Below are 19010 nucleotides of genomic sequence, written 5' to 3'. Positions count from 1 at the left end.
AGTATCTGAGGGAAAAAGAACTGGACATAATGGGAATTGTAGAGACAAAATCAAAAGGTCCACTACCACCCAATAGCATAGGACACAATGCATATAATTATTGGATTAGAAACAGAGATAAAACAAGGGGGTGGAGTTATGTTTCTGACTAAGAAGAATATAAACGTGAAGAGTGTCATGGAAAGAATAGAGTAGAGATGATTATGATAGAAGTAGAAGACAGAGATAAGAAGAGCAGAAATTTTGTAATAAACTACGTGCCCCCAAAAACAGCCTCGTGGGAAGAGAGTGAACATAAAAGTATGTTAGAAGACACAAGAATAACATTAAACAAGATAATGGAAGATGGAGGAAGAATAGTTATGATGGGCAACTTTAATTGCAAAGAAGTCTGCTGGGAAGAGATGACAGTAAAGGGTGGAGAAGACTCATGGGGAAATGTTCTACTTGAGATGATTATTGACCACACAATGACACAATGGATTCAAGAGAACACTAGGTATAGAAATGAAGAACCATCGAGACTAGACCTAATAATCACATCAGAACCTGAAATAGTGGAAAAGATAGAATACCAGGCACCAATAAGTAAAAGTGACCACATATTGATAGAACTAGAACTAAATGAGGAAAAATACATGAAAAGAAATGAACAATGTAGAAAAGGAAGATTGATGTATGAAAAAACAAATTTTGATAAGAGAATTCTTTCAAAATGAAAACTGGGAAAGAATACACAAAGAAGATACAACAATAGAAGAGAAATGGAATATTTTGACAAAAATTTACAAAAAAGGAGTGGAAAAGCATGTCCCAAGGCAAAAACAAGAAAAAGAATATGTAAAGTGCTGGTACAACAAAAGTTGTAAGGAGTTAAAAGACAAAAGAGATACAGCTTGGACCAAATTGAAGAATGACAAAAGACCTGAAAAATGGAAAATATATACTAGTTATAGAAATGAATATGTACAAGTGTGCAGAGACAAAAAAAGAAAATATGAAAAAGATGTCATAGAAAAATGTAAAGATCAACCAAAACTATTTTACAGATTTGTAAACAACTGAAAAACAAACAAGAATTAGAGAAATTACGACAAGGAGTTGAATACACAGAGGAAATAGAAATGGCAGAAATTATGAACAAGCATTTTAAATCGGTGTTTACAAGGGAGAACATACAACCTGGAGAGATCGAATGGGAAGAGAAAGTCCCCCCTATGAAAGAAATAGAAGTAACAAAGAACGAAATAATGAAACACTTGAGTAATCTTGATGTCAGAAAATCGCATGGACCAGATGAAATAGCAAACTGGATTTTGAAAGAATGCAGGAATGAACTGGCAGACAAAATACATAGCATAATAAACAGTTCCTTGAAAGAAGGAAAAGTTCCAAAAGATTGGAAAAGAGCAAATATAGTACCTATATATAAAGGAGGAAATAAAGAGGACCCTACAAACTATAGACCAGTCTCTCTAACAAGTACAATAGCAAAAATCTGTGAAAGAATTATCAAAAGTAGATGGGTAAAGTATTTAGAAAAAAACAACGTACTAAATCCAAGGCAGTTTGGATTCAGACAAGGACGATCATGCGTCACCAATTTAATATGTTTCTATTCAAGGCTAATAGATATAATACAAGAAAGAGATGGATGGGCTGATTGTGCATTTCTAGACCTAAAAAAAGCTTTTGACAAAGTACCACATAAAAAGTTACTTAAGAAATTAGAAACTGAAGGAGGAATACAGGGCAAACTGCTTAAATGGATGGAAGACTTTTTGCAAGAAAGAAAAATGAGAGTAGTGATAAGAGACAAACACTCTAACTGGGATGAAGTAATAAGCGGTGTTCCCCAAGGAACAGTTTTGGCCCCAATAATGTTTGCTATATATATTAATGATATGGATAAAGAAATTGAAAGTTACATGAGCTTCTTTGCAGATGACGCAAAACTGTTAAAAAAAAGTGAACACGGAAGAAGATTGTGAGTCACTACAGAGTGATCTAAATAAAGTATGGGAATGGAGTAGGAAGTGGGAGATGGAGTTCAATACCAAAAAGTGTAGTATAATGGAATTTGGAAAAAGCAAAAACAGAATAACAGGAGCATATAAATTGGGAGAAGGAATAAAAAAAGTAGAAAATGAAAAAGACCTGGGAGTCATTATTATGAATATGTCACCTGAGAAACATATAAACAAGATTTTTGGAGAAACTTATAATTTGTTAAGAACAAAGTGGCATTTACATACCTGGATGAAGAAATGGTGAAGAAAATATTAATCACTTTGATAAGACCAAGATTGGAATATGCAGCAACGATGTGGTCACCAAATACAAAAAAATGTATAACAAAACTTGAAAAAATACAAAGAGCAATTACAAAATTGGCACCAACACTCTCAAAACTATCATATGAAGAGAGACTAGCAAAACTTGAGCTACAGACACTAGAGCAAAGAAGAGAGAGAGGAGATTTCATAACTATTTACAGAATCATGAAAGGCATAGAAATTATTGATAGAGAGGATCTAATAAAATGGGATGAAAGAAATACAAGAGGACACAGAAAGAAAATCAAGAAAGACAGCTATAGAAGAGATCTGAAAAAGAATAGCTTTCCTCACAGAGTAATAGACATTTGGAACAAGTTAGATGAGAAAGTAGTGTGTGCAAAAACAATACATAAATTTAAAAATAGTTTAGATAAAATGAGATATAAAGACAGGACACCACGAGCATAGCTCCCCTTCCCGTAAAATACAACTAGGTAAATAAACAATGTGTGCATGTGTGTGTATATGCATAAAAAATCTTCTCTTGTGAAACTGATAATGTTTATAACAATGATAAACCACTACAATTTATTTATGCAAGTTTTTTCATTTTCACTATAAACTATTCTTGCACATCTGGCTTTTACTGTTATATGAAGAAGAATGAACTCTGTATCTGTATATACCAATAAGACTTATAGTTAGGATGCAAAGCAATTCTCCAGTATCTCTATTTTCTATCCAAGTATATGGATTGATTACTATCTCAGACACTTGGTCTGATAATCATAAGTAGGGCATGCCTTGTAGTCATCTATAGTTACTTTTATTGTCTCCATTATCCAGTGATTTGGCCTCAAGTATCTTCTGTATATTTTGGAAATAACAATGCAGTTGACGATGGACCTTCTTGATGCTGAGATGCAATAAATCTATTTTCACCAGACAAGTTAGCACTGAATTAAATGAGCCCAATTGAACAATATGGGCACTAAAATAAGGCAATTGCTTCCTATGCCATGGCATTTACTGTAACACTTCTGTACATGTTATGTTGATACATAATGCAACTGTTAAAATTCAGTTTAACATATGTGGAATATATATCAAAACTTCTGGGTTCAAGAAATGGAGGCCATTCTCCTTATACAAGTCCTACATTCCTGATTTTCGGAAGAACCATCTGGCCTAGGAGCAAAGATGGGGTACAGAGCAAGATATGGTCCCCTTCATGAATCATAGTCAGGCATTTTCTGACATTCTCCTTTCTGAGGCATTCCATAAGAGCTGCACGGTTAATAAGTTGCATTCATGACCCATCAGATGGTCATAAGCATGGTATGACTTGTTCAATTAACGAAGAAACAAGAATAGGCATTTCAGCAATCTAAGGTAGGTCCAGGGACAAACCTCAGTCACAATTTCTGAAGCATTTTAAGGCTCATAAAGCCATTTTAACAATGATGCCTAATGATCTGAACAAGGCATATCCCAAAAGGTGAATTCTACAATATGGAAAAAATTTAGACATGCTTTTTACAAATTCTTCACCTTTTCACTACCCTCCACCTCTAATGTGTGCTGGGAAACAGCAGTTTTTTCAAAGGCTTATAATGGACATCAGCAATTCAATAATCTTGAATATGTGAGGAGGACGAGTAAATGGTTCCAGGGCCTGTAGGTAACTCTAGGAATCACTGCAGATTGTGTTACTTCTGGCCTTCAGATCCAAAATAGTTTCCAAAGCCAGGAGAATTGCATACTTCTCAGCAGTCATGATGGAAGTGCAAGCACTTAAAACAGCGGCTTCTTGTAAGATCCAGAAAGACTACGCCAAATTCAATGCCACTGGTAGACCTGGAACCATCTGTAAAGACGGGAAGCAAGTTCACAAGCTAAGAAGCAAGTTCTTAGTGTCTGTTGCAAAGCACAGATTGTAAAATAATTCGAAGACAATCTGGAATTTCTCCATCCAAAGATTCTCCATGTGAAAAGCTGAAAGATGGAGTTTACCCAATGTTCCCTTCACAGGATAATCAAAAACATGTTGCCTTGAGGTTCACAGAGAAACCTGCACTCCATAGCAACTGGTCATGGTCTTCAGACCCTCCCATAGACTTCTCGAGAAAGAAATTTTGGAGTGATGTTTGTGTTGCAATAGTATGGAACTATTTCTGTCATTCATCTGTAACTGTTGGAGAAAAGGTTGTCAGCTCTCTTTGTATACAAAAGTGGAGCATTTCCAGTTGTTAAAGAGAGATCTTGGGTTCTGTTCAAAGACCAAGAGTCATCCTCTCAGGGCAGCAACTCTTGATGGTGAAAATACATACATACATATACCAAGGCTTTTTCCCCCTTACAAGGGAGGTAGCCAAAAAGGAAAAGGCATAAAATCATTCCCACCCATTCCATCCCTGAATACACTCCACACCCCTCCACCCTCCCTCTTATCTTAGCACCTCCTGGATGACGGGTCATCCCTGCACCTTGTCCACTGCCCTGGGTCAGAAGCAGTGTTGCAAGACACAGCACATCCACAGCAAGGCCGCTTCATTAAATCGGCGACCCCCCCTCTCCGTCCCCCCACACATAAAGGAGAAGACAGGGAGAAATCCCTTCGGGCTGCGTCAAATTTTGCTCACACATACTACCTCACCCCCCATCCCCCCGCCCATTCCACCTCATGCATCACAACATCATCCATATACAACTATTCTCCATTCACCCATCTTCTGTCCTCTCCCGTCCTTCCTCAACAGGCATTCCCCTCTTCCTCAAAGCCCCCTTCACCCCATCCTAGGAGGTCCCTTCATATTCACTCCCTCCACATCTGCCTTCCATACCTCTTTTACTAGTCTTTCTTCACTCATTCTTTCCATGTGTCCAAACCATCTTAATACTCTTTCATCAACCCTATCTCCCAACTCCCTTTCCACCCATTTTCCTCGTCACCTCCTCATTTCTCACTCTATCTAGCCTAGTAACCCCCATCATACTTCTCAGACACCTCATCTCAAACACATTCAAACTCCTTCTCTCTTCCTCTCTTATGTTCCATGTTTCTGCCCCATACAGTGCTGTTGGCACAATCACTCCTTCATACAGTCTCCTCTTAGCATCCATTCCCAAATGTCTATACCTCATTACACTTTTTAATCCACCAAGGCATTTACTCGCTTCTCTCAATCTACATTCTACCTCCACCTTCACTCCACCTTTTCCTGCCACATTTGCACCCAAGTATCTAAAACTATCCACTTCCTCCAGTCGCTCTTCCTTAATGCTTACTTCCAGTCTACTGCCACTTTCACCCCTTGTACATCTCATCACCTTACTTTTACCCACATTTATCTTTTGCTTTCTTCTATCACATACTCTCCCAAACTCTGCCACCAACTTTCTCAGTCCCTCCTCCGATCCTGCCACAAGTGCAGTGTCGTCTGCAAACAACAGCTGACTCACCTCCCACTTTTCTCCATTTTCTTTAACCATCTCCAATCCTTGACCCACTACCCTTGCATTTACCTCTCGCACTACAACATCCATGTATAAGTTGAACAGCCAGGGCGACATAACGCATCCTTGATGAAGTCCCACCTTTACCTCGAACCACTCACTCTCTCCATTTCTAATCCTGACACAACCTCTACTACTCTCAAAAAAACTCTTGACAGCTCCCAGAAGCTTTCCTCCTATCCCGTATATCTGCACAACCTCCCACAGTGCCTTTCTGTCTACCCTGTCGTAAGCCTTTTCTAGATCCATAAAAGCCAAAAAAACATCCTTCCCTTTTCCTATAGCTTTCTCACATATCTGTCTTACCACAAAAATCTGATCTACACAACCTCTACCCGTCCTAAATCCACACTGTTCCTCACCAATTACTCCCTCTGTTCCTCTCCTAATCCTCTCAATCAAGATCCTCCCATAAGCCTTCCCAACTACACTTAACAAGCTAATCCCTCTGAAACTACTACAATCACACTTGTCCCCCTTTCCCTTGTAAAGTGGAACTATACAGGCATTCCTCTAGACCTCCGGTACTCTACCCTCTCTCCAGCAAACATTAAATAATTTCACCAGCCAGTCCACCATCACTGTACCTCCTTTTTTTAGACATTCTGCATGGTATCCATCCAGACCAGGTGCTTTACCTACTTTCATCATCTTAACTGCTGCCTTCACTTCATCCTTTCTTATTTCTCCTCCATTTTCCTCACTCATCACTCTCATTTTCTTAGCATTTCACACTGCAACTATCTTTCCTTCCCTATCCTCCTTCACATTTAGCAACTCCCTAAAATATTCTGCCCATCTCTCCCTTACTGCCTTCTCTTCCATTATCATCTTTCCATCTACACCTTTTACCTTTTCTTCTCTACTTGATTTACCTCCTCTTCCTCTCTTAATTTCTTTCCAAAACATCTTTTTATTACTTTCAAAATTTTCTGTCATACTCTTACCCCATTTCACATCTGTTCTCCTCTTTGCCTCCTTTACCTTTTGCTTTACTTCTCTTTTCTTTTCTTTGTACCTCTCATATGACTCCCTTGTCCTATTTTGTAACCAATCTGTGAAAGCTCGCTTCTTCTCTTCTACAACCTTCTTTGTTTCCTCATCCCACCATTCACTACCCTTCCTTCTATTTCCTCCTGTCCTTCTTGTTCCACACACCATCCTTGCACACTTTGTGACTCCCTCCTTGAACCATCCCCATTCCTCTTCCACACCTAGCTCTACTCTATCCTTCACTCCCTCCCACTCCTACTCCTCCTTCAGGTTTTTGAAGTTGGCCAGTGAAGATGACTCACTTATGTCCATCTCACAAAGACCATCTTGTGCAGGTCCCTATGGTCCAAAGCAAATAAAAAACAACTCAGGAAATGTGTGAAGAATATATATAACAAGTGATGTAATTCTTCCTTCACCAATTATAATTACAATAATGATACTCAATATTCCAGGTCTTTTTATGCAAGATACCCATGTTCCTAGATAATGATGATGACAGTGATGTTGATGACACACACATACATATACCAAAGGCTTCCCCCCCCTTACGAGAGGTTAAAAAAAAAAAAAAAAAAGTATATGTACATATGTATCAGCAGTATCATTGTCATTATCATTACCTAGGAACATGGGTATCCTGCATAAAAAGACCTTAAGTAATGGAATGAGCATCATCATCATAATCATAATTGCAAACCCTAAATAATTAGGCCTTCAGGTCTTGGGTAAGGAAGAATTACATCACTTACCGTATTTTACCGCTTACAAGATGCACCTTTTTTTCCTAAAAAATATCCTGAAAAATGCTAGTGCATCTTCCAAGACGAATGTTGTATTGCAAGGCAACACCCAGGCTCATGTAAGCTTGGACACTTGACCGATAGCGACCTGGATTTGTATGTTGAGTCATTACACTATGATGTTAGCTTAAGTACTATTCAATTCAACCTTTTATGTGATGTAAACTCAGTACTTAGCTGTTACAAGTATTTCCAATACCATAATCCTTCCTGGAGCCTACTCAGCGTGTGGAGAAAATGGGCCGCTCCCTCGTCTCATAACAACACACACACACATACACACAAACGCACGCAAGTGCCAGGTGCCTTTATCATTTACTACAAGGCTATCACATGAGTCACACGATCTTTTGTCCTGGAAATTATCACCCATGGCTAGTTCATCAAAACGGTTTAGTTATACCATCGCATACAAGCTACAAGTTGTACGATATCCCAAAGAACACTGTAACAGAGCAGCAGAAAGACACTTTGGACCACCGCCTACCGAAAAAATGATTCGGCAGTGTTTTATATTTCTACATGCATATTTTTGAAATTTTTAATTTATTTTTATGAAAATAAAACCACCCTTGGACAATGAAAAATGTATAGTATATCTACTAATCACCAACTAGCATCATCGCCATACAAACAAAATCGGACAAGTGATTTCGTAATCTAAACAATATGTCCAATATGTGTCGTCCTTGCTTCTTATGTTTTTGTGTTCAGTGATCGGGTATATGGTGAATGTGTTCTTGTATGAGAATGACTTTTTTTTTCTAAGAAATTTCTTTCAAATATTAGGGTGCGTCTTCCAAGCTGTAAAATACGGTACTGATGATGATGATAATAATAACAGTAGCAGAAATTATAACCAATATAGTCCGAGCCCAAAAATTCAAGTTATTTGGTTTTCCTCCTGCCATGAATTATCAAATTGTATTTTTGAAAAAAGTTCTTTCATAAATATAGTAGAATCTCAATCTTAGTGTATACAATCACTACAGTAATACCCTTATATTGCTGTATGTTTATAGTTTCAATTTTACAATAATTTCTGAGTTTTTTTTAAGGTGATCACTGCCCCATCAACCAACCCCTGTAAAACAACAGAAACATAGAAGACAGGGAAAAATCCCTTCAGGCTGCACTAAAATATCATTCACACATAACCACTCCGTAACTCCACATCCCCCACCCACTTCTTTCCATGCATCACAGTATTTTCTACACACAGCCATTCTCCACTCATCCCTATCTTCTGTTTTTTCCCTTCTTTCTGTAATGTAAAAATGAAAAAAATGAAAAAAAAAAGTTACCCCCAGATTCTGTGAACTGGTTTGATCATGTTTTCTGTGTTTATTATTACTCTGAGTAAAAGAAAATGAGTAATACAGCAGTGATTTTATAATGCTAGTAGTGTAATGAATCATACATATGGCAGCCAATGCTGCATGCAAGAATTTGACTCATACTGACGTGGTTAAGAGAGGAACTAATAAATGACAGGTACTTGAATGCAGTGGCCCTACAAGATGGAAATCAAAGCTGCCCATTTTTAAAACCTGTCAACCCCCTCACCTCCATCAGGAGGTGCACCCCTGAGAACTTTACACTCAGTCTCAGGCCTGGATCCAAGATATCCCTCTATTGACTTGAACTGTATTTCTTACATTTTTTCATGCATGGAGTGCTGACAACTGCTCTCCACTCCATACAACCTTGAGCCAATAACATAGAAATCATCCCAGATGTTCAAATTTTTTTTTACAGAGAGATCAGTGGGTGCAAGGACGATTGCCCGCCACTGTGGGGCTATGGTCTTTCCACTTGGTAAAATTCACAGCAATGACTGACTGATTAATATAAAAGATATGTAAAGTCAAACTAGACACAGATGCCACCCCTCCCTTCACCAAAAAATATGTGAAAGGGGACAAAAAAGAATCAGAAGAATTCCCAGATAAGATCTCAAACATTTATCCAAAACACCTTGGCTTAAATGCAAGAAAGACCTTGACTGATACATGGTCCTGACTGTACAACAAAATCGCAACAATCTGGAAAACAGTAAAAGTAATACAGACGCTCCTCTACTTACGTTCATTCGTTTTACGTTTTTTCGATTTTACGTTTGAACTGACGGTAAAAAAAATTTTTTTGTGAATTTTTTAGTTTAACGCGCTCTCCGTAGTTCAAACGATACTTGCGCACGACGCTGCGTCCATTGTTTACATTGCGCAGACGACAAACTGAAAATGCCTTGCCTCCTCCTCCATCTCAATTTATGTTGCTTGAATTTAATCTATTTGAAATTAATGTTATTATTCTACAATGTTATGTGTTTAATTAATGATTTAGGGGTGTTTTATAAGATACGGTAATAGAATTTACCGATGTATAGTACAGTAACAACTTACATTCATTTTCAACTTACGTTCGCCCGTTCGGAATGTAACTAAAACGTAAGTTGAGGAGCGTCTGTACTTACATTAAACCCGAACAAACCACCAGAAAAAATATCAGACTTATATCATTACTATCCACTATATTCAAGTAGATGCAAAGACTGATTGCAGAATGAAACACAATCTGCCCACCTCAAAGCAACATAAATTCAAAGAGGCCTACCAGCACACTTCTCACAAACATCACACAAGTATACAAAAATAAAGTTATGATGGAACAGACATAAACATAGAATATTAAAAAAAAAAAAGATCATAAACACAGGCATCCACAACGATGCCACAAAATGGCCAACAAATTTCTTGGTAGACTGTAGAGTAACCCAAAACAACCAAACATCTATGAATAAGACTATGCAATCCTTATGTATTTGGCAACAGGAAACAAACCAGAAGACAAAGAAAGAAATGGCAGACTATGCTAAACGAATGAGAATAAAGTGGAAAAACATAACACAGGATGGGGCCTCATAATACGTGGAGACTTTAATGGTGTTCTCTGTGTTTATTATTATTCAGAGTGAAAGACCCAGAGTAAATTAGCAGTGGCTTTATATTCTACGATGTGTGTATTGTGATGCATCATCATACATCAGGCATCCGATGATGCACGCAAGATTTTGGTTCATATTGAAGAGGTATATCAACAATGAGAATCACAGAAAGGAGAATATATAAAGAACATACATGACAGAGATTGAGTTCTTAAGAAAATCTAAGAATACATAAAGGACACAAAATGCAAATGGAATAAGACTTCACACAGATGTATGAAAGAAAACAAGTTAACAACTCAAAGATCAAGAAAAATGAAAGAAAAGGAATTAATAATTAGCTTTAAAACAAATGATCACACAAAATGGAAGAAATAGAAAATAAGACCTTAAAAAAAAAAAAAAAAAATTAAAGAAGAGACATGCTATGTTGTCAAATGGGAATCACAAGAATATAAGAACAAAGAAGACTGCAAGAGACCATAAGGCCTACACTAGATAATGTCCCTTACTACCTTTCATCCCTATCCTTAAATCTACCTAATCTCTTAAAACAACCAATTGTTCCTGCATTCACTACATTAACTGAATCAACTGACACGGTATAGTGCAAGAAGTAACTGTACGTCATTACTAAAAAGAACAAAGCACAAGGGAGTGAACATAGTAAAGGAAAAGGAAAAACTTCATTAACTGTGGAAGAGGAGAAAAAGGATGATGAAAGAAGAGACCAGCAAAGACCATGTATTAATGACGTGTATAAACAAAGCAACTAAAACAAACTTGATGTGCAGTAAGGACATTAGAAAGAAAATAAAAGTGCGTATAAAAGTGTGCAAAACACCCCAAACTAAACCTGAACCTAAAGAGTGTTGTCCCCGAGAACCAACGCCTACAAGCCGGATACAAAAACAAATAATCGAGTGATTATATAAATAAAATAAAAAAGATGGATAAGTAATCCAGTTTTGGTATATATTTCCAGGATTTGAATAATAACTGTCACTTTTTTTCCCATTTTTTTGAGATTCATTGGGAATTAATAACAGCTGCATTATTGAATTTCCAAATGAAACTAATATAATGCCAGCTATCTATTTTTATATGCAATCAGTTTCATATTTTCATATATTTTCTTAACTCTTATGAGATTTATTTCTTCACCATAAAAATTTTAAATAATAGATGCAGAGGTTGAAGAACTTCACACAACAACAATGATCCCGATTACCTCTAGAATTACAGGTACTGCATCACTAAATGCAGGTTGGGTAGGTTAGATTAGAATAGATGAATTGATCATACTTTGATTTTTTCAACCTATGTATCTATCAAAACAATGATGGCATCTCAAGCAGTTGTTGTGGCTCCGTTTGTTAGTATATCGCTTTTAGCAACTTTTTCTATTACTAATTTCCACCATGAAAAACGTATATTACGTTTATGTATTGTCATTTACAAAATTAATATCTAATTTTCTAGTGCTATATTGCGGTCTCACTAATTGCCGAACAAACCGAGAAAAGCCGAACAAAACAACAAAACCCAAACAAGGACGGGTTTTGCTAAAATACACACCTATATATATATGGTTGCATTATTTGAACTATTTTCTTTAAAGTGTGTGATTTCCATGTAATATGATCAAAGAGAACTTACGTTTTTATCCTCTGCAATTTTACCAACCCCGGCTACCAGTTCGTTACGCAAGAGTTGCACCAGTACCCAAGGGACATCTCACCGAGTTCATGGAACGTAGTTTGCGGAATATCTTGGCATTTGCGATGGTACCACTTTGAAAGCTACAATGGAATTTGAATATAATTGGTGCGTTATCCCAGTCCATTCTGTGGTCTTCTTAGTTGGCATGATGGAACACGGCGAAGTTGACGTCAATATTTAATGGAGTTTTTGTATTCCTTTTATATATATATATAAAATATGTATTTCTATTCAACTATGTACTTTTTGCATTGAATATGTAATATACGAAAGCGCTCTGCTTCGTTAGTTTCTTTTTTCAAGTGGTCTACTTTGCATAATACAATGTACGCAATATCATATTTCATAGCCTATAAATTTTGTATAGCGTATTTTAAATAAAATTTAATTAAAATTTTGTATTTAATTGTATGCAATATTTATGTAAGCTTTGTATTATAAAGAAATAAACAACAACATTTTTTAAAATAAAAATGTTCACTCTACCTTTATTCAAGTTAGTATGCAAATATGCCCCACATGTTCGAACCTCACAAGAAATTCTACAAGTATTATGTTTTTGGCCAACTTCATCAACCACGCTCAGCAGGGTTGCCAGGTTTTCTACCAGGAAAAATGCCAAATTCTGACAAAATGTTTTTAAAACATGCCCCAAAAATGCCAACCATTACATTTTCTAAGATTTTTTCTTGTATTTTGGATTTACATGTATAGTTAAAAATAATGTATATAACTACAATTACAATATGAAAAATATTTTTTACTGTTGACTAGCCAATATAATATAATACCACATGATATAACCAAGATCAAGGTGTGTATAACTACAATTACAATATAAAAATATTTCTTTACTGTCGACTAGCCAATATAAAACAATGTCACATGATATGACCAAGATCAATTTATTTCATTCATGTACATCATCATTTAATTCTAGTGGTACTGTAATAAACCACCATCCTCTGAAATAAATCTACTTTCAAGACTGAGTGTGAAAAGGAAAGAAAGATATGAATTTCCAAAATAAAATATATTATACTCCGTATTATGTTAGAAAGAAAAAATATTAATAACTAAAATAAAATGTATTACTCCATACATTACATTTAAGTTCCTAAGTAAACTTTTTGGTATCCTCTACAATAAATTAAACCAGTTTATTAAACAACCTCCTAGAGACTCTGACATATATAAATAAAAAATACATTTGTGACTTTTCTATTGTGTCTAAATATAATCAAAAGCATAATCAGATTTAGAAATGTTTGGTGCACTACTCCGTTCATACATATTTTCACTAAAGAAGAGCTGAAACATCCTCTGGCTAGGCACAAAATCTTTACATTTCCCACATGATATAACCAAGATAAATTTATATCATTCATATACATCATCATTTAATTCTTGATACAAGTAAAAGAATGATCTCTAATCACGACCGGGTATTTAAAAACGCCCCCCCAAAAATGCCAAATTCTCAAAAATGCTACCCAACAAATTTTCCTGCCAAACACAGTAAAACATTCCAAACATACAAAATTTGGCATTAAAAACGCCAATCTGGCAACCCTGACGCTCAGTGATGATCTGCATTCGCAGAACATAGATGGAAGGCTAGCGGTAAATTTGTAACCACGAATCGTAGCTGGGGTCGGTAGTTTTGCAGAGGATAAAAACGTTACTTCTCTTTGATCAAATTACATGAAAATCACACCTTTTAAAGAAAATAGTTCAAATAATGCAACCATATGCTAATTTGTTACGGTATTTGTAGCTGTGGTCGGTCATACTGCAGAGGCTAAAACATAACTTCTCTTTGGTCAAATTACATGAAAATCACATTTTAAAGAAAAGAGTTTAAATAATTCAACTATATGCAGTCTATTACACTAATAACACAACAGTAAGAAACTTAAAAGAGTGTAGTTTGATCCATACCACCAGTAATCATAGACGGCGGGCTGGACGAGTCTTAGCCGGGGTCGGTAAAATTGCAGAGGACAAAAACTTGAGTTCTCTTTGATCATATTACATGGAAATCACACATCTTAAAGAAAATAGTTCAAATAATGCAACCATACATATATAGAAGTGTGCATTTGAGAAAAAAACCAGCTCTTGTTTGGGTTTTGTTGTTTTGTTCGGCTTTTCTCGGTTTGTTCGGCAATTAGTGAGAGCCCTATATTGTATAGGTATGCACTTCTAAAAATTTACCCAAATATCCAAGTATGTATTACAATTTGTTCAATTTCCTTACATCAAATGATCAAAATATCAATTCCAATAAGTTTGGTGGTACAGTGATTTAACTATCACAGAAATATCAACCTTTTTGGCCTGTGATATAATCAATAATAATCCATGAAACAAAGGCATTAAACATGCAGAAGCCATTATCATTCTTCCTATACAATATGTTTAGTGTAAGATGGGGCATTGACCTCTTCCTCTTCCTCCTCCTCATGCCAAATGTTTAACTTACACATTGAACAATCAATTTTTTAAATCTTCACTTAAGAAATATAGAACAGCCATGAAACCTAGCCTAGCAATCTCTATCACATCCCTGCAACAAATAAGCATAATATATTCAGAATATAAACAGATTTGAGAAAACCATAGCCATAGGAAACTAATAAGCCATAAAAGATATTACATGATTACTTTGATACATTAGAAAATATTACTTAGGTTCTTAATCAACTTATTGGGGTGTAAGAAAAGTGCCAAAACTACATTATTTCCCAAATCATTACAACCCTAAATCTATTTATGACAACACCCTTAACCCGTGCTCATGCATCTATTTCTGACACTAAACAAACTTGATAGCGTTATTTAAACTCTACATTCACGTTTTCCCGATGAAACTCAAAGGTTGCAGTTGCATGCATGTTAGTGAAGCAGAAAAATGAGTTTGAGGGGAGACCTCCCCTCAATCCCTTATTTCTAAAATTGTCATCCCAAAACAGACTCAGTACCATCAACTCAGAATTAGTCTGAACTTACGTTACTCTCGCAAGAAATCATGGCTTCTGTTTGATATCCGGCCATTATATTTGAAAAGATCGCATAAAAACATGCCAAAACTCACGTAAATATGTCGCAACTACTCTATTTTTCTAGCCAGGTTCCCTTTTTGTTTACACCAGTTAAAATGGCTACCCATCTGCTCTCATGATGCGTCTGCTAGAGCGCATGCGCACTTGATTTTTACATTTTTTAATGTCGTGCACTAGTTTAAAAATATAAATCCCGTGTAAACAGTTAATCAGAATTTATCTTAGCTAAATGTGACACATTATATAAGTTGTAACCCTATAAAGTCATTAATGATTCACAGCATCTTTAGTCTTATGCACGAAAAGAGGAACGCTGCTTTGTCACAGCTGCATGTAATATTGTGACAAACCTCAAGACAGTTGGTGCAAACTAAACACGGTAAAATCCATATGATTTGCAGATATAATACTTTGAGACTGATTCGTCTACATGCATACAGAGTTTTGTCTAGTAATTGCTTGATAAATAGAATATGTGGGAAAATATTAATTTAAACATATCTTGTAAAATATATTTTTTTTTGTAGAATCGTGAAAAATATCGTAAACATGAAAACGTGAAATACTATTTCGATGAGTTTTTGTTGAATTGTAATGCAACTATTTTCAGTTGGCATACCAGACATGTGAAGTGTAGTCAAGAACAAGCCGCAGTCGAGAAGGATCATATTTGATTAATGCCTGTAACCAAGCTGTCATGCAAGTGCCACTTATCCTCTCCACCAATTTCTTCGGGACTGTTTGTAACTTGAAAATAGTTTAGGACAAACGCGTGCGTTTTATTCGATCTGAAAATCTGGTTACATAAGTATTGCAATATGGATGTGTACATGCATAAACCATGTATTTATTTCAAAGTGTACTATATCACCGACACAGGGAATGAGTATATCAATGAGTTCTGAATGTTTCAGTTTTGCTGCATGTTAGTGGTGGGCAGCTACCGGTAAAGTTACCGGTTTTATCGGTAACAACCTTAACGGTAGCTTACCGGCAAAAATGCTGCTACCGTTAAGGTTCCGTTAACCGATAAGCTATACCATAACACTCGGAGAGCGGTAAGCACGTCTCGGCTTGGTGGTACTGAGTGACGGTACTGGCGGTAGTGGTGGGCAGCTACCGATAGTTACGGGTTTTATCGGTAACAACCTTGACGGTAGTTTACCAGCAAAAATTCTGCTACCGTTAAGGCTCCGTTAACCGATAAGCTATACCATAACACTCAGAGAGCGGTAAGCACGTCTCGGTTTGATGGTAATGAGTGACAATACTGACGGCCCACTGTACCGCTAATTTTACTGGTTAAACTTTTACCATTAAAACAGTTTTTTTTTTTTTTTTTGCATTTTTGTCAATTTCTCAATAGAATTAATGTTATTTCTGTGATCAGCATACGAAATTATATTAATTGTGAAAGTTTCATCGAAAAATTCCGCGTGTCGCCAAATGAAGACTCATATATGTATATATATATATGTATATATATATATATATATGCAAGTGATGAAAATGCCAATATGCTTCTGTTTCTAAATAAGAATATGAACTAATTTGTATGAAAAGATAATTGAGGAAATAAATAAAAAATATGCTAACAATGAAATCTAATATATCCTTGAGTATTCACCTTGGTCTTTGGATCACGTGCTGGGCTAATTTGTATGAAATAAGTATTAAAACAAGGGAACATTAAAAGCAGTTTTTAGGAAAACATCTATTACAAATTAGTCAGTTTAGGTTAGTTTTTAAGAAAACATTTATTACAATTTAGTCAAAGCTTTATATGTGTATGTGTGTGTATTAACAAAACTCCCATTCCCACATGCACCCTCCAAACATAGACCCATGCATGCAGAGGCGGACTAAAGTTTATACACCACAGACACCCTCCTTTCACTCACTTGCGCGGTAGATAGCATACTAAAGTAGCACCAATTAAAGTATGACTTTTTCCCTTTACAATGACATAACAATCAAAATAATATGTAAAATAGAACCAGACATATAGCTTATTAAAGGACAAAAACATTGATTTTTCAGGAGAGACAGTTAAACTGGGAGGCTGGATACTGTAGATAGGCGGCATGCTTCTACCTCGTAACTTTGATAACGCACTGATATCTATAAAATTCAAAATCATGTGTTTACTGTTGAGAATCATAGCTTGCTTCCGATTGGTGGGAGGAGTTGCCAGATATCTCCATAAACACAATATCGTAAACAAAATAGAACTGGCTATCGAAATTTTTACTTTATTTCAATATACAGAATATGCAATGGGGTTGTGACTACACACCATAGTAGGATGAAATTTGTTTAAAGATTTAAGTCATAAAGGCGACTACTACCTCACGAGTCTTTTACCGGTAAAATTCCGGTAACGGCATTGTTGTTTACCGGTAATTCCGGTACTGAGATTAGCGGTATTTGCCCAGCACTACTGCATGTATGATAAAGTTGGAGCCGGAGCCATTACTGTTGTTGCCATTGACCACCAATTGGTTTACTACAGTCCAGGCTCAACAGTCTCTACAAATTATCATTCTGATTATAAGTTTTTGCCCTTCAATAATAATAATAATAATATAATTATTATTATTATCATAATTAGTAGTAATGGAGGAGATCAGAGAAATTAGAAGAAACATTTCAAAGGGAAGGGAGGAGAGGCAGAAGGAGGAACTTCAAGCACTTCTAACTCGACTATCGAGTTGTATGAAAAGAAAGATAACATTGGCGCAGGAAGTTGGGACGTCCAATTGGCTGACAGCACTACCAATCAGGGCAAAGGGATTCACCTTAAACAAAAGAGAATTCACGGATGCCATTGCCCTGAGGTATGGATGGCCATTGGGAGGGCTGCCTAACAGATGCTCCTGTGGTGTACAGTTTACTCCGGACCATTCGATGATATGCAAGCAGGGTGGATTCATTTGCATGCGACATGATGAGGTAAGAGATCTCACTGCCCAAATGCTTCAGGAGGTGTGCAAGGATGTGACTATCGAACCAACATTACTCCCACTAGGAGGGGAGAACTTCAGATACCGCACGTCCAACACATCAGATGAAGCAAGAGCGGATGTCAGCGCAAGAGGTTTTTCTGGACACGGGGACAATTGGCTTTCTTTGACATGCGAATATTTGATCCGATGGCCCCCTGTTACAACAACCTAACTATTGAGGCATCTCACTTCCGGAACGAGTATGAGAAGATCAGGATGTACGAAGAGCGTATACAAAATGTAGACCAGGGCTCATTCACTCCTATAACCTTTACGACTTCAGGTGGGATGGGTCCTAGAGCAAAGGCATTCTACGCTCGGCTGGCAGAGGTAATGGCTGAAAAGAAACAACAACCCAAAAGCAGCATTGTTTCATGGATGAGATCTAGACTGTCATTCTCACTCCTAAGATCAGCTCTCTTGTGCCTGAGAGGTACAAGGTCCCCACCGCCCAAATCGGCACGTATACAAAACCTAGATTTTGAGCAGACTGTGGTTGACAGTAGGATAAATTAACTTTTGTGTTAGGAATTGTTAATAAAAATTAAATAGATAAATAAAAGGGTTGTCGACCACAGTCATTGGCGGGAGAGGGGCCAATGAACTGTGTCTGTGGGAGACAGATCCTGCTGCTTCCACCACACAGTTCCACGAGGATGGAGGTTGTGTCTTAAAAAAAA

General features: G+C 36.6%; 1 protein-coding gene across 10 annotated transcripts in view; it reads right to left on the bottom strand.

Annotated features, from left to right (window-relative positions):
• Window positions 1-15494, bottom strand: part of LOC143032801 (cell division cycle and apoptosis regulator protein 1-like) — an 82013-nt gene extending 66519 nt beyond the window's left edge. For 6 of the 10 annotated variants that reach the window (XM_076197853.1, XM_076197860.1, XM_076197855.1 and 3 more), the window contains exon 1: window positions 15273-15442. In XM_076197853.1, coding sequence (XP_076053968.1) covers window positions 15273-15317 — 45 coding nt within the window. In that variant the 5' untranslated portion in view covers window positions 15318-15442. Of the gene's footprint in view, window positions 1-3103; window positions 3134-3830; window positions 4147-15272 lie in introns of those variants that run through there. The other 4 variants (XM_076197859.1, XM_076197858.1, XM_076197857.1 and 1 more) reach the window with 4 other exon arrangements.
• Between the last annotated feature and the right edge of the window lie 3516 nt (window positions 15495-19010).

The sequence above is a fragment of the Oratosquilla oratoria genome, chromosome 14 (genome assembly GCF_046742065.1).
Source record: "Oratosquilla oratoria isolate Oo_2021 chromosome 14, ASM4674206v1, whole genome shotgun sequence".
Lineage (NCBI taxonomy): Eukaryota > Metazoa > Arthropoda > Malacostraca > Stomatopoda > Squillidae > Oratosquilla > Oratosquilla oratoria.
The sequence above is the reverse complement of the archived record's forward strand: the minus strand, read 5'-3'. Positions and strand labels throughout refer to the sequence as shown.